Consider the following 16,443-nt stretch of genomic DNA (forward strand, 5'->3'; position numbering starts at 1 on the left):
GTTTTCATAACTATGTTAGGCTACACACAGTATTCACATCTGTTTTCATAACTATGTTAGGCTACACACAGTATTCACATCTGTTTTCATAACTATGTTAGGCTATAGGCTACACACAGTATTCACATCTCTTTTCATAACTATGTTAGGCTACACACAGTATTCACATCTGTTTTCATAACTATGTTAGGCTATAGGCTACACACAGTATTCACATCTGTTTTCACAACTATGTTAGGCTACACACAGTATTCACATCTGTTTTCATAACTATGTTAGGCTACACACAGTATTCACATCTGTTTTCATAAGTATGTTAGGCTATAGGCTACACACAGTATTCACATCTGTTTTCATAACTATGTTAGGCTACACACAGTATTCACATCTGTTTTCATAACTATGTTAGGCTATAGGCTACACACAGTATTCACATCTGTTTTCATAACTATGTTAGGCTACACACAGTATTCACATCTGTTTTCATAACTATGTTAGGCTACACACAGTATTCACATCTGTTTTCATAACTATGTTAGGCTACACACAGTATTCACATCTGTTTTCATAACTATGTTAGGCTACACACAGTATTCACATCTGTTTTCATAACTATGTTAGGCTACACACAGTATTCACATCTGTTTTCATAAGTATGTTAGGCTATAGGCTACACACAGTATTCACATCTCTTTTCATAACTATGTTAGGCTACACACAGTATTCACATCTGTTTTCATAACTATGTTAGGCTATAGGCTACACACAGTATTCACATCTCTTTTCATAACTATGTCAGGCTACACACAGTATTCACATCTGTTTTCATAACTATGTTAGGCTACACACAGTATTCACATCTGTTTTCATAACTATGTTAGGCTACACACAGTATTCACATCTGTTTTCATAACTATGTTAGGCTACACACAGTATTCACATCTGTTTTCATAAGTATGTTAGGCTATAGGCTACACACAGTATTCACATCTCTTTTCATAACTATGTTAGGCTACACACAGTATTCACATCTGTTTTCATAACTATGTTAGGCTATAGGCTACACACAGTATTCACATCTGTTTTCATAACTATGTTAGGCTACATACAGTATTCACATCTGTTTTCATAACTATGTTAGGCTACACACAGTATTCACATCTGTTTTCATAACTATGTTAGGCTACACACAGTATTCACATCTGTTTTCATAAGTATGTTAGGCTATAGGCTACACACAGTATTCACATCTGTTTTCATAACTATGTTAGGCTACACACAGTATTCACATCTGTTTTCATAACTATGTTAGGCTATAGGCTACACACAGTATTCACATCTGTTTTCATAACTATGTTAGGCTACACACAGTATTCACATCTGTTTTCATAACTATGTTAGGCTACACACAGTATTCACATCTGTTTTCATAACTATGTTAGGCTACACACAGTATTCACATCTGTTTTCATAACTATGTTAGGCTACACACAGTATTCACATCTGTTTTCATAACTATGTTAGGCTACACACAGTATTCACATCTGTTTTCATAACTATGTTAGGCTACACACAGTATTCACATCTGTTTTCATAACTATGTTAGGCTACAGGCTACACACAGTATTCACATCTGTTTTCATAACTATGTTAGGCTACAGGCTACACACAGTATTCACATCTGTTTTCATAACTATGTTAGGCTACACACAGTATTCACATCTGTTTTCATAACTATGTTAGGCTACACACAGTATTCACATCTGTTTTCATAAGTATGTTAGGCTATAGGCTACACACAGTATTCACATCTGTTTTCATAACTATGTTAGGCTACACACAGTATTCACATCTGTTTCATAACTATGTTAGGCTATAGGCTACACACAGTATTCACATCTGTTTTCATAACTATGTTAGGCTACACACAGTATTCACATCTGTTTTCATAACTATGTTAGGCTACACACAGTATTCACATCTGTTTTCATAACTATGTTAGGCTACACACAGTATTCACATCTGTTTTCATAACTATGTTAGGCTACACACAGTATTCACATCTGTTTTCATAACTATGTTAGGCTACACACAGTATTCACATCTGTTTTCATAAGTATGTTAGGCTATAGGCTACACACAGTATTCACATCTCTTTTCATAACTATGTTAGGCTACACACAGTATTCACATCTGTTTTCATAACTATGTTAGGCTATAGGCTACACACAGTATTCACATCTCTTTTCATAACTATGTCAGGCTACACACAGTATTCACATCTGTTTTCATAACTATGTTAGGCTACACACAGTATTCACATCTGTTTTCATAACTATGTTAGGCTACACACAGTATTCACATCTGTTTTCATAACTATGTTAGGCTACACACAGTATTCACATCTGTTTTCATAAGTATGTTAGGCTATAGGCTACACACAGTATTCACATCTCTTTTCATAACTATGTTAGGCTACACACAGTATTCACATCTGTTTTCATAACTATGTTAGGCTATAGGCTACACACAGTATTCACATCTGTTTTCATAACTATGTTAGGCTACATACAGTATTCACATCTGTTTTCATAACTATGTTAGGCTACACACAGTATTCACATCTGTTTTCATAACTATGTTAGGCTACACACAGTATTCACATCTGTTTTCATAAGTATGTTAGGCTATAGGCTACACACAGTATTCACATCTGTTTCATAACTATGTTAGGCTACACACAGTATTCACATCTGTTTTCATAACTATGTTAGGCTATAGGCTACACACAGTATTCACATCTGTTTTCATAACTATGTTAGGCTACACACAGTATTCACATCTGTTTTCATAACTATGTTAGGCTACACACAGTATTCACATCTGTTTTCATAACTATGTTAGGCTACACACAGTATTCACATCTGTTTTCATAACTATGTTAGGCTACACACAGTATTCACATCTGTTTTCATAACTATGTTAGGCTACACACAGTATTCACATCTGTTTTCATAACTATGTTAGGCTACACACAGTATTCACATCTGTTTTCATAACTATGTTAGGCTACAGGCTACACACAGTATTCACATCTGTTTTCATAACTATGTTAGGCTACAGGCTACACACAGTATTCACATCTGTTTTCATAACTATGTTAGGCTACACACAGTATTCACATCTGTTTTCATAACTATGTTAGGATACACACAGTATTCACATCTGTTTTCATAACTATGTTAGGCTACACACAGTTTTCACATCTGTTTTCATAACTATGTTAGGCTACACACAGTATTCACATCTGTTTTCATAACTATGTTAGGCTACACACAGTATTCACATCTGTTTTCATAACTATGTTAGGCTACACACAGTATTCACATCTGTTTTCATAACTATGTTAGGCTACACACAGTATTTACATCTGTTTTCATAACTATGTTAGGCTACACACAGTATTCACATCTGTTTTCATAACTATGTTAGGCTACACACAGTATTCACATCTGTTTTCATAACTGTGTTAGGCTACACACAGTATTCACATCTGTTTTCATAACTATGTTAGGCTACACACAGTATTCACATCTGTTTTCATAACTATGTTAGGCTACACACAGTATTCACATCTGTTTTCATAACTATGTTAGGCTACACACAGTATTCACATCTGTTTTCATAACTATGTTAGGCTACACACAGTTTTCACATCTGTTTTCATAACTATGTTAGGCTATAGGCTACACACAGTATTCACATCTGTTTTCATAACTATGTTAGGCTACACACAGTATTCACATCTGTTTTCATAACTATGTTAGGCTACACACAGTATTCACATCTGTTTTCATAACTATGTTAGGCTACACACAGTATTCACATCTGTTTTCATAAGTATGTTAGGCTACACACAGTATTCACATCTGTTTTCATAACTATGTTAGGCTACACACAGTATTCACATCTGTTTTCATAACTATGTTAGGCTACACACAGTATTCACATCTGTTTTCATAACTATGTTAGGCTACACACAGTATTCACATCTGTTTTCATAACTATGTTAGGCTACACACAGTATTCACATCTGTTTTCATAACTATGTTAGGCTACATACAGTATTCACATCTGTTTTCATAAGTATGTTAGGCTACACACAGTATTCACATCTGTTTTCATAACTATGTTAGGCTACACACAGTATTCACATCTGTTTTCATAAGTATGTTAGGCTACACACAGTATTCACCCAGTCAGCACACAGCTGTTGCCCTCTTGTAGGGAACACAATCAGTGGAGTTTCCATGTGTCTGATATGGTTGCAGTAAAGCCTATCAGAGCATGAGACAGGTGTTGTGGTGCTGAGAGAGAGAGACTGTGCTCCTCTGGGTTGGGGTATACTACACACTCAGTACCCCTCTAGGTGGGTACAGGCCGTGGTATCAGGGTACATACGATTTCTGTCCAACAAGACCCCAGAGAGCGCCACTGCCCCAGGAATGTGTCCTATGTAATGAGAGGGACCTGGGACTGAACGAACACAGAGAGCGCCACTGCCCCAGGAATGTGTCCTATGTAATGAGAGGGACCTGGGACTGAACGAACACAGAGAGCGCCACTGCCCCAGGAATGTGTCCTATGTAATGAGAGGGACCTGGGACTGAACGAACACAGAGAGCGCCACTGCCCCAGGAATGTGTCCTATGTAATGAGAGGGACCTGGGACTGAACGAACACAGAGAGCGCCACTGCCCCAGGAATGTGTCCTATGTAATGAGAGGGACCTGGGACTGAACGAACACAGACAGCGCCACTGCCCCAGGAATGTGTCCTATGTAATGAGAGGGACCTGGGACTGAACGAACACAGAGAGCGCCACTGCCCCAGGAATGTATCCTATGTAATGAGAGGGACCTGGGACTGAACGAACACAGAGAGCGCCACTGCCCCAGGAATGTGTCCTATGTAATGAGAGGGACCTGGGACTGAACGAACACAGAGAGCGCCACTGCCCCAGGATTGTATCCTATGTAATGAGAGGGACCTGGGACTGAACGAACACAGACAGCGCCACTGCCCCAGGAATGTGTCCTATGTAATGAGAGGGACCTGGGACTGAACGAACACAGCGGCTTATTTTGGCCGTCACGTTTTTGAGCTCAACCTCCAAACTAGGTCAAATCAGATCAGGGGAGAGAGAGAGATTTCCTTTGAGCTGTCCTTTGGAATTTTAATTTCCTGATTTCCTGAGGAGATTCTCCAGTGATTTGGAAACCAGTTGTTTGGTATCTCTCCTTCCAAGATGGCAATCTGAGAGGGGGCGAGAGAGATGAACTGGATTGTGGTCCAGGGTATTGCACATGCAGGAAGTTGTAAAATACTGAGGTTTGTGTACGTTACATATAACACTGCAGACTCATTTACCAAACTGCTCCTCAACATAGCAGCTAAAACTCTGTCTGACTGGACACAAAGTCTATTGGGAAATAAAACAACAACCCACATAAATGGGTCAGTTATAAATCAGGGTTCATTTAGGCTCAGTGAGAATGAGAGCTGAAGCTCAGCCGCTAGCTGAGGCAGGTCAAACCCCAGATTAGTGTGTACCACCACCAGACATCTGACCTCTCTTTAGAAGCCCTTTGTCATACACTGGATTGTCTATAGTAGGTTGAACTCCAACCCTGTTCCTGGAGAGTTACCTTGTTGTAGGGTTTAACTCCAACCCTGTTCCTGGAGAGTTACCATGTTGTAGGGTTTAACTCCAACCCTGTTCCTGGAGAGTTACCGTGTTGTAGGTTTTAACTCCAACCCTGTTCCTGGAGAGTTACCGTGTTGTAGGGTTTAACTCCAACCCTGTTCCTGGAGAGTTACCTTGTTGTAGGGTTTAACTCCAACCCTGTTCCTGGAGAGTTACCGTGTTGTAGGGTTTAACTCCAACCCTGTTCCTGGAGAGTTACCGTGTTGTAGGGTTTAACTCCAACCCTGTTCCTGGAGAGTTACCGTGTTGTAGGGTTTAACTCCAACCCTGTTCCTGGAGAGTTACCGTGTTGTAGGGTTTAACTCCAACCCAGTTCATGGAGACATACCCTCCTGTAGGTTTATCTCCTACCCTGTTCCTGGAGAGATACTGTCCTGTAGGTTTTAACTCCAACCCTGTTCATGGAGAGATACTGTACTGTAGGGTTTAACTCCAACCCTGTTCATGGAGACATACCCTCCTGTATGTTTAACTCCAACCCTGTTCCTAGAGAGATACTGTCCTGTAGGTTAAACTCCAACCCTGTTCATGGAGACATACCTTCCTGTAGGGTTTAACTCCAACCCTGTTCATGGAGACATACCCTCCTGTAGGTTTAACTCCAACCCTGTTCCTGGAGAGATACTGTCCTGTAGGTTTAACTCCAACCCTGTTCATGGAGACATACCTTCCTGTAGGGTTTAACTCCAACCCTGTTCCTGGAGACATACCTTCCTGTAGGTTTAACTCCAACCCTGTTCATGGAGACATACCTTCCTGTAGGGTTTAACTCCAACCCTGTTCCTGAAGAGATATCCTCCTGTAATGGGTTTTTCACCATTACTGAGTCAAACCAAGCTGTACTGAGCTGGTCTGTTTGTGTGTCCACCATCCACCATAGTTGCTGGAACCGGTATGAAAAGGAAAATGTGGAAAGATCTGAGCCAGCACAGTATGGTTTGGGTTGGCCCTAAAGTGTGAAAGACACATCTGATGTCTGAGCCAGCACAGTATGGTTTGGGTTGGCCCTAAAGTGTGAAAGAGACATCTGATGTCTGTGCCAGAACAGTATGGTTTGGGTTGGCCCTAAAGTGTGAAAGACACATCTGATGTCTGTGCCAGAACAGTATGGTTTGGGTTGGCCCTAAAGTGTGAAAGACACATCTGATGTCTGAGCCAGCACAGTATGGTTTGGGTTGGCCCTAAAGTGTGAAAGAGACATCTGATGTCTGTGCCAGAACAGTATGGTTTGGGTTGGCCCTAAAGTGTGAAAGACACATCTGATGTCTGTGCCAGAACAGTATGGTTTGGGTTGGCCCTAAGTTGTGAAAGAGACATCTGATGTCTGTGCCAGAACAGTATGGTTTGGGTTGGCCCTAAAGTGTGAAAGACACATCTGATGTCTGTGCCAGAACAGTATGGTTTGGGTTGGCCCTAAAGTGTGAAAGAGACATCTGATGTCTGTGCCAGAACAGTATGGTTTGGGTTGGCCCTAAAGTGTGAAAGACACATCTGATGTCTGTGCCAGAACAGTATGGTTTGGGTTGGCCCTAAAGTGTGAAAGACACATCTGATGTCTGTGCCAGAACAGTATGGTTTGGGTTGGCCCTAAAGTGTGAAAGACACATCTGATGTCTGTGCCAGAACAGTTCTCTTCGGCTGGACACTGTTTATCTCCCTACCTTCCTGTGAGCCACCCAGAGGCCCATGGTGTTGCTGTGGCCAAGATATTTGGACTGTCAACAGAGTTAGTTTCTATTGGCTGTTCTACCTGGTAGATAGTGTTACTGTTTTATTATGGAGAGTTTCAGAGGAAACATAATGGGTTGTGAGAGTGCTGACACAGCGCCAAGCACAGCAGGGGTGAACAGTAAGCCTGAGGTGTGTGTGTTTCCCCTGAATGGCCTGCTTTCCAGGCAGTACTAGGCCCTAGAAAACAGGACGTGGGCGGTGTGTCTCTCTCATCCCACGCTCTGTCAGGCCTCTCCCTCTGGTTGGCTACTGTGAGACTGAGATTGGCTGTCATCATGCTGACCTCTGACCTCTGGCGATGTATTGATCTGCTCCAGTAAATGCAGGGTTTTTCTGAGATACAGAGAGGGGAGATTCTGTGTTCTCCACCTAATGATGAATGTGATGCTATGTCACTTCATCTCATGACTATATAACGACACCTCTCTTCATCCCCCATCTCCCACTCTCATGTCTCTCAGCTTCTATTGTTGCACGTTGTGTGTGTGTGTGTGTGTGTGTGTGTTTCAATGGTAAATCTATTTATCAACTGGTAAAATCAAGATGTAGCCTATTCACAACACAGGGGAATGCATGTTGAATAGGAGTGAGAGAATGCATTGAGTTGAGCTTGTTTTGGCTGATTTCATGGGGCTTCAGATGGCAAACAATCCGTTTCCCTTCCAATTGGGACTCATTTTATGGTACTGATAAACAACATCTGCATAGAAGTAACTTATTTTATAAAAGTGTGCTCGCTCTTTAACCAGTAATGACATAATTCACGGAGAGACGTGACAGAGAGCAAGTTAAGTGAATTAATAACGTTTTGATGGCAATCACTTTTGAATCCGTTTGGAAATCAGTATGTTTTGCGTAATGGTTAGCATATTATCACATGGTTCTAGCGGTAGTGAATGGATGTTGGCTTCAGCTGTAAGCAAGGAAAGGTAGCCAACAAAGCTGGAAGCCACCGGTATCTTCTAGCATTGTAAAGTTTTCTAGCCTGTCTGGGTATAGTAACAAGTCATTTAACAGTTCCTACATGCCGTGTCACATTATTCAAGTGTGTTAACTTCTGTACAGGCTGAGTGGAGATCAGACTCCCAGTACAGGCTGAGTGGAGATCAGACTCCCAGTACAGGCTGAGTGGAGATCAGACTCCCAGTACAGGCTGAGTGGAGATCAGACTCCCAGTACAGGTTGAGTGGAGATCACACTCCCAGTACAGGCTGAGTGGAGATCAGACTCCCAGTACAGGCTGAGTGGAGATCAGACTCCCAGTACAAGCTGAGTGGAGATCAGACTCCCAGTACAAGCTGAGTGGAGATCAGACTCCCAGTACAGGCTGAGTGGAGATCAGACTCCCAGTACAGGCTGAGTGGAGATCAGACTCCCAGTACAGGCTGAGTGGAGATCAGACTCTCAGTACAGGCTGAGTGGAGATCAGACTCCCAGTACAGGCTAAGTGGAGATCAGACTCCCAGTACAGGCTGAGTGGAGAAGGCACAGTGTTTTTGGCCTATTAAGGGAGACATTGGCTGCGCTGACAGACTTGATCCGCGAGACACATACCTAAAGTACCTAAAGTTACACAAATTATTCTACTGAACCGTTTTTCATGTTCTAGTATAGAAAAGGTAGTGAAGTGTGGGTATACCATGCAACACTAGAAGTGACAATACAACAAGACAATAATTTGACCTCTGTATTCATACTCAATATGGCTGACATGATATAGGAAAGTCCTTTCTAGGGAGCTTTTTGTTAGGGGGGGAACCACAGTAAATCTGTTTCATCACACTGGTTTCCAGGGACAGACAGATTACACACACACACACACACACACACACACACACACACACACACACACACACACACACATACATACACACATACATACATACATACATCTCTGCTGCTTGCCCTACTGTGGCAGCAGGGGGAATCTTTAGTGTTCGTTATATGCAAGTGGCCTGATCAGTGACAGCCAAACAACAGCAATCACAGGCAATATTCCCCCAGTATCCCGACACAGTTCCCCTCAGCAATTAGTGAAGGTGGAAGGGTTTTCCCAACCCCCCCTTCTCTCTTAGTGTGTTTGCCAAATGGCAGAGTATTTCATTTATAGTGCACCACTTTTCAGTAGGGCCCAGGTCTTTATAGTGCACTATGGGTGCCATTGGGGACACAGACTTACATTCTGAGAAGGGAAGTGAGTGTGACATGGCACTGATGTCACAACAGGAACGGACTACTCCCTCATGTGGTTGTCTGATGTGAAGCAGAGTATTTGACCTGCGGCTAAGGCTGTGTTTCTGATATGGCCCTGAATAGCCTGCCATGTCAATGTCTGGGGAAGAGGGTAGCTATAGTATTATAGGAGGAAGGCCGTAGTTAAGGGATGCCTTGGTCTCTCTCTCTCTCTCTGTGTATGTCTGTCTATGTCTCTCTCTCTCTCTCTCTCTCTCTCTCTCTCTCTCTCTCTCTCTCTCTCTCTCTCTCTCTCTCTCTGTATTTCTGTCTATGTCTCTCTCTCTCTCTCTCTCTCTCTGTGTATTTCTGTCTATGTCTCTCTCTCTCTAGTTTGTTCTCTCTCTCTCTCTCTCGTTCGTTATCTCTCTCTCGTTCGTTCTCTCTCTCTCTCTCTAGTTCGTTCTCTCTCTCTCTCTCTCTCTAGTTCGTTCTCTCTCTCTCTCTCTCTTTAGTTCGTTCTCTCTCTCTGTCTCTAGTTCTCTCTCGCTCACTTTCTCTCTAGTTCGTTCTCTCTCTTTAGTTCTCTTTCTCTCTCTCTCTTTAGTTCGTTCTCTCTCTGTCTCTCTTTAGTTCTCTCTCTTTAGTTCGTTCTCTCTCTGTCTCTCTTTAGTTCTCTCTCTCTTTGTTCTCGCTCTCTCTCTCCCTCTCTCTCTCTCTCTCTCTAGTTTGTTCTCTCTCTCTCTTCTCTCTCTCTCTTTAGTTCGTTCTCTCTCTCTCTTTAGTTCTCTCTGTTCTCTCTCTCTCTTAGTTCTCTCTCTATTTAGTTCGTTCTCTCTCTGTCTCTCTTTAGTTCTCTCTCTCTAGTTAGTTCTCTCTCTTTAGTTCATTCTCTCTATCTGTCTCTCTTTAGTTCTCTCTCTAGTTCTCTCTCTCTCTAGTTCGTTCTCTCTCTCTTTAGTTCGTTCTCTCTCTCTCTCTCTCTCTCTCTCTCTCTCTCTTTAGTTCGTTCTCTCTCTCTCTCTCTTTAGTTCGTTCTCTCTCTCTCTTTAGTTCGTTCTCTCTCTCTCTCTTTAGTTCGTTCTCTCTCTCTCTCTCTTTAGTTCGTTCTCTCTCTCTCTCTCTTTAGTTCGTTCTCTCTCTCTCTCTCTTTAGTTCGTTCTCTCTCTCTTTCTCTCTCTCTCTTTAGTTCGTTCTCTCTCTCTCTCTCTTTAGTTCGGTCTCTCTCTGTCTCTCTTTTTAGTTTGTTCTCTGTCTCTCTCTTTAGTTCGTTCTCTGTCTCTCTCTCTCTCTTTAGTTCGTTCTCTCTCTGGGTTTTGTGATGTTCTTCTAACTGTCCCTACCAGTCAAGACAGGAATGCAGTGGGTGTCTATGTATGTTGTTTCCCCTGATGCATCCACCCAGTATGACTTCTCTTTCAGGATGAGGAGTTCATTTCCTGTTGTGTCTGTTAAGCACACAGCACTGCTCTGGCTTTACTCAGCGTGACATTCACTTGGACAATCGATGGTAGATGAGGCCCATGAAATGTAACACGCCATGAAGTCAAATCTGCCCTATTGGATTAGGATTCCTACACGGCCTATCAGCAGCAGTGTGTGCGAGTGTACAGTATGTGTGTGTGCGCGTGTGTACAAGAGGTCGACCGATTAATCGGAATGGCCGATTTCAAGTATTCATAACAATCGGAAATTGGTCATTTTGGACGCCGAATTTGCCGATTTATTTTTATTTATTATTTTTTTACACCTTTATTTCATCTTTATTTAACTAGACAAGTCATTTAAGAACACATTCTTACTTTCAATGACGGCCTAGGAACGGTTGGTTAACTGCCTTGTTCAAGGGCAGAACGACAGATTTTTACCTTGTCAGCTCAGGGATTCAATCTTGCAACCTTACGGTTAACTAGTCCAACGCTCTAACCACCTGCCTTACATTGCACTCCACGAGGAGCCTGTCTGTTACGCAAATGCAGTAAGAAGCCAAGGTAAGTTGCTAGCTAGCATTAAACTTAATCAATTATAATCACTAGTTATAACTACACATGGTTGATGATATTACTAGTTTATCTAGCGTGTCCTGCGTTCCATATAATCGATGCAGTGCGCATTCGTGAATAAGGACTGTCGTTGTGCCAACGTGTACCTAACCATAAACATCAATGCCTTTCTTAAAATCAATACACAGAAGTATATATTTTTAAACCTGCATATTTAGCTAAAAGAAATCCAGGTTAGCAGGCAATATTAACCAGGTGAAATTGTGTCACTTCTCTTGCGTTCATTGCACACAGAGTCAGGGTATATGCAACAGTTTGGGCCGCCTGGCTCATTGCGAACTAATTTGCCAGAATTTTACGTAATTATGACATAACATTGAAGGTTGTACAATGTAACAGCAATATTTAGACTGATGGATGCCACCCGTTGGATAAAATACGGAACGGTTCCGTATTTCACTGAAAGAATAAATGTTTTGTTTTCGAGGTAATAGTTTCCGGATTCGACCATATTAAAGACCTAAATCTCGTATTTCTGTGTGTTATTATAATTAAGTCTATGATTTGATAGAGCAGTCTGAGCGCTGGTAGGCACCAGCAGGCTCATAAGCATTCATTCAAACAGCACTTTCGTGCGTTTTGCCAGCAGCTCTGCTGTTTATGACTGCAAGCCTATCAACTCCCGAGATTAGGCTGGTGTAATGATGTGATGTGAAATGGCTAGCTAGTTAGCGGGGTGCACGCTAATAGGGTTTCAAACGTCACTCGCTCTGAGTCTTGGAGTAGTTGTTCCCCTTGCTCTGCATGGGTAATGCTGCTTCGAGGGTGGCTGTTGTCGATGTGTTCCTGTTCGAGCCCAGGTAGGGGCGAGGAGAGGGACGGAAGCTATACTGTTACACTGGCAATACTAAAGTTCCTATAAGAACATCCAATTGTCAAAGGTTAATGAAATACAAATGGTATAGAGGGAAATAGTCCTATAATTCCTATAATAACTACAACCTAAAACTTCTTACCTGGGGATATTGAAGACTCATGTTAAAAGGAACCACCAGCTTTCATATGTTCTGAGCAAGGAACTTAAACATTAGCTTTCTTACATGGCACATATTGCACTTTTACTTTCTTCTCCAACACTTTGTTTTTGCATTATTTAAACCAAATTGAACATGTTTAATTATTTATTTGAGGCTAAATTGATTTGATTGCTGTATTATATGAAGTTAAAATAAGTGTTCATTCAGTATTGTTGTAATTGTCATTATTACAAATACATTAAAAAATCGACCGATTAATCGGTATCGGCTTTTTTTGGTCCTCCAATAATCGGTATCGGCGTTGAAAAATCATAATCTGTCGACCTCTAGTGTGTACAGTATGTAGGGCCAGGTATCAAATACATTCTCCGTCTCAAGGACATTCTGACTGCCTGCAGAAAGAAAGAAAAGGCCATTCAGTATTTATTTAGCTGTGTGTCTAACAGACATGGTCAATGTCTTAGCCTTGACTGACAGACAGACAGGCAGAGACAGACAGACAGACAGGTAGGCAGACACAGACAGGCAGACAGACAGACGGGCAGGCAGACACAGGCAGGCAGGCAGACACAGACAGGCAGGCAGGCACAGACAGACAGACAGAATTTTGGAGGCATCTGTGCGGCCGGTTTCCGGCATTACCGTTGAAAGGTGGACGAGGCTGAGGAAGAACCCTGGGTCATGTTCATTAGACACCAAACCCAATAGAAACTAACTGAAACAGGGAGGAACTACCTGGATTTGTCCAATCAGAAACCCTTGTCATTCTTTATGACCCCTGTAGTCTATTATCCCTGTTTAAAATGACCAGACATTCTAGTTTGGGATTCAAAGTGTTCTTCTCATCAAGCTATTGGGTTTGACAGTTACTTTCAATATTTAAATGATGCATTTTAATTTTGCCCTCTAATTTCTGTGTTTGTTTTCGGTTGGAATTTCAGATAAATTCAGCATTTTCCAGATCACATATATTTAGCTTTTACATGAGTATTTTCTCAGCCTTGAGTGAAGCCCCTGTGGTAGGTGTCATGAATTATGAGGGGGGGGGGGGGGCACGTTTGGTGTGGACATTCGTGCATGCACACGCATACGTGCTTTGGTGTGGTGAGGTGTGTGTGTGTGTGTGTGTGTGTGTATATGTTGTGTCTCAAAAATACATGACTTGTTCTTTCTGGCTGAGCTCTTTCCCCATAGATCCTTGTGCTGGACCTGTATCCATAAATACACACTGGTCTCCATCCCTCCCCGTTCCTGGGCTTGTTGGTCTTCTAGTGAGCCCCACCAGGGGTCAACCACAGCCCATGATCTTTGACCTATGAACCTCCAGCTTATGATCTCCTGGGTGTTGAGGGAGGAGAGGGGTCACCAGAGGGTTCACACCCCCATGGAGAGGCCGTGGGTACAGGAACCACCTTTCTTATCGCCTGTGTTTTAACAGGAAGTTGATCCATTGGGTTCGAGAGACTCAGACATGGATCGTTGATTGTTGAGGAAAGTGTCTTGTTGTCTCAACATGTATGAAATAATTTGTTGTGTTGTGAATGGTGTCACCTTTGGTTAGTGCTGTATAGGAATGGCTCTCTCCTTTACTTTCAATGGCCCTGACACACACACACACACACACACACACACACACACACACAGAGCAGCCCAATCATTCAGGACAGCTTGCTCCTCCCTCAGTCCTTGGCCCGGGGGAAGCTAAAAATAACCGTACAGGCAGTGACAGTGCTTTGAGATATGCCACGCTACTGCTGGCCTGGCACTGCTGTCCTGGCACTGCTGTCCTGACACTGCTGTCCTGGCACTGCTGTCCTGACACTGCTGTCCTGGCACTGCTGTCCTGACACTGCTGTCCTGACACTGCTGTCCTGACACTGCTGTCCTGACACTGCTGTCCTGACACTGCTGTCCTGACACTGCTGTCTTGGCACTGCTGTCCTGACACTGCTGTCCTGACACTGATGGCCTGGCACTGCTGTCCTGACACTGCTGTCCTGACACTGCTGTCCTGGCACTACTGTCCTGACATTGCTGTCCTGGCACTACTGTCCTGACACTGCTGTCCTGACACTGCTGTCCTGACACTGCTGTCCTGACACTGCTGGCCTGGCACTGCTGTCCTGACACTGCTGTCCTGGCACTGCTGTCCTGACACTGCTGGCCTGGCACTGCTGTCCTGGCACTGCTGTCCTGGCACTGCTGGCCTGGCACTGCTGTCCTGACACTGCTGTCCTGACACTGCTGTCATGGCACTGCTGTCCTGACACTGCTGTCCTGGCACTGCTGTCCTGGCACTGCTGGCCTGACACTGCTGTCCTGACACTGCTGGCCTGGCACTGCTGTCCTGACACTGCTGTCCTGACACTGCTGTCCTGACACTGCTGTCCTGACACTGCTGTCCTGACACTGCTGTCCTGACACTGCTGTCCTGGCACTGCTGTCCTGACACTGCTGTCCTGACACTGCTGTCCTGACACTGCTGTCCTGACACTGCTGTCCTGACACTGCTGTCCTGGCACTGCTGTCCTGACACTGCTGTCCTGGCACTGCTGTCCTGGCACTGCTGTCCTGACACTGCTGTCCTGACACTACTGTCCTGGGCTTGTATTTCACTTCGACCAGAGGATATGATCCCCCAGAGTGCAGTATAGAGCATGTCTAGTGTGAACTGGAGGAGCCACAGACCATTACAGAACCTTCATCCTGTTTGTTGCCCTTTGTGGTGTTGGTGGTGGATGTGATGTCAGACATGAGGCGGAGCTGTTAGTCCTGAACTAGGGCATCATGTCCTGGCAGGTGGAGTTATCTGTGTCGTTTCCCCCTGTCTAAAATCATTTGGTTTCAAATGGTTTGATTTTAGGCCCTTGGTGTTGTTGTAGTGTGGCCTTTACAACCCACTTGTAAATGAATGTGGGGAAACGCTGTCTTATTGCTTCAGTGTGATGTGCTGTGGACCTGACTGTTCTTGGAGTGTTTGTAAACATGGGCAGTAGTCTTCCGGCAGGCTGCCCTGTACTGCTGGGAAATCTCAACTCTTTCTCTTGGACTGTTCTAATGTAGGCTAAGGCTCGGTGTGCAGGAAGCCTTATCGTCTCCTTAGCTTTCAGTGTTTTTGGCGGTTATCGATTTATCTTACTTCCAAAACAGACCTCTCACCCTCTCCTCTAGTTATTTCCTTCTCTCTCTTTCTCCTCGTTCTTTCTCTGTCTCTCTCTTCCTCTCTTTCTCCTCGTTCTCTCTCTCTCTCTGTCTCTCTTCCTCTCTTTCTCCTCGTTCTTTCTCTCTCTGTCTCTCTCTTCCTCTCTTTCTCCTCGTTCCTTCTCTCTAGGCTCCCAGACCCTACTCAGAGCCTTCAATCTCTTTTTGCTAGGTTTGTCTCATTACCCTGCCTAAGGGAACAGGTAGGCTACAGTGAGAATGATAGGGCCTAGGAAGGTGTGTTCTGTGAGTATTTTGGGATAACCCAAACCTAACCTCTCTCTCTGTGTCCCCACAGTGCCAGATGACCTCACCCCTGAGGAGCAGCATGAGCTGGAAAACATCCGCCGACGCAAGCAAGAGCTGCTGGAAGACATTCAGGTATAGTGTGTGTGTGGAGGAGGAGAGGTGTGTGTGTGTGTGTGTGAGGGGAGGGGGAGAGAGGTGTGTGTGTGTGTGGCGAGGAGGAGAGAGGTGTGTGTGTGTGTGTGTGGGGAGGAGAGAGGTGTGTTAAGATGTATTGGGGGTTACA

The 16,443-nt window shown here is 43.6% G+C and overlaps 1 protein-coding gene across 4 annotated transcripts in view; it reads left to right on the plus strand.

The window, feature by feature from the left end:
• The window catches only part of LOC109879557 (cytohesin-1), a 118,650-nt gene that overhangs the window by 66,025 nt on the left and 36,182 nt on the right, over positions 1-16,443 (plus strand). For all 4 annotated transcript variants that reach the window (XM_031816551.1, XM_031816549.1, XM_031816550.1 and 1 more), the window contains exon 2: positions 16,210-16,292. In XM_031816551.1, the coding sequence (XP_031672411.1) occupies positions 16,210-16,292 (83 nt within the window). The remainder of the gene's footprint in view (positions 1-16,209; positions 16,293-16,443) is intronic.

Source organism: Oncorhynchus kisutch, unplaced genomic scaffold, assembly GCF_002021735.2.
Source record: "Oncorhynchus kisutch isolate 150728-3 unplaced genomic scaffold, Okis_V2 scaffold819, whole genome shotgun sequence".
NCBI lineage: Eukaryota > Metazoa > Chordata > Actinopteri > Salmoniformes > Salmonidae > Oncorhynchus > Oncorhynchus kisutch.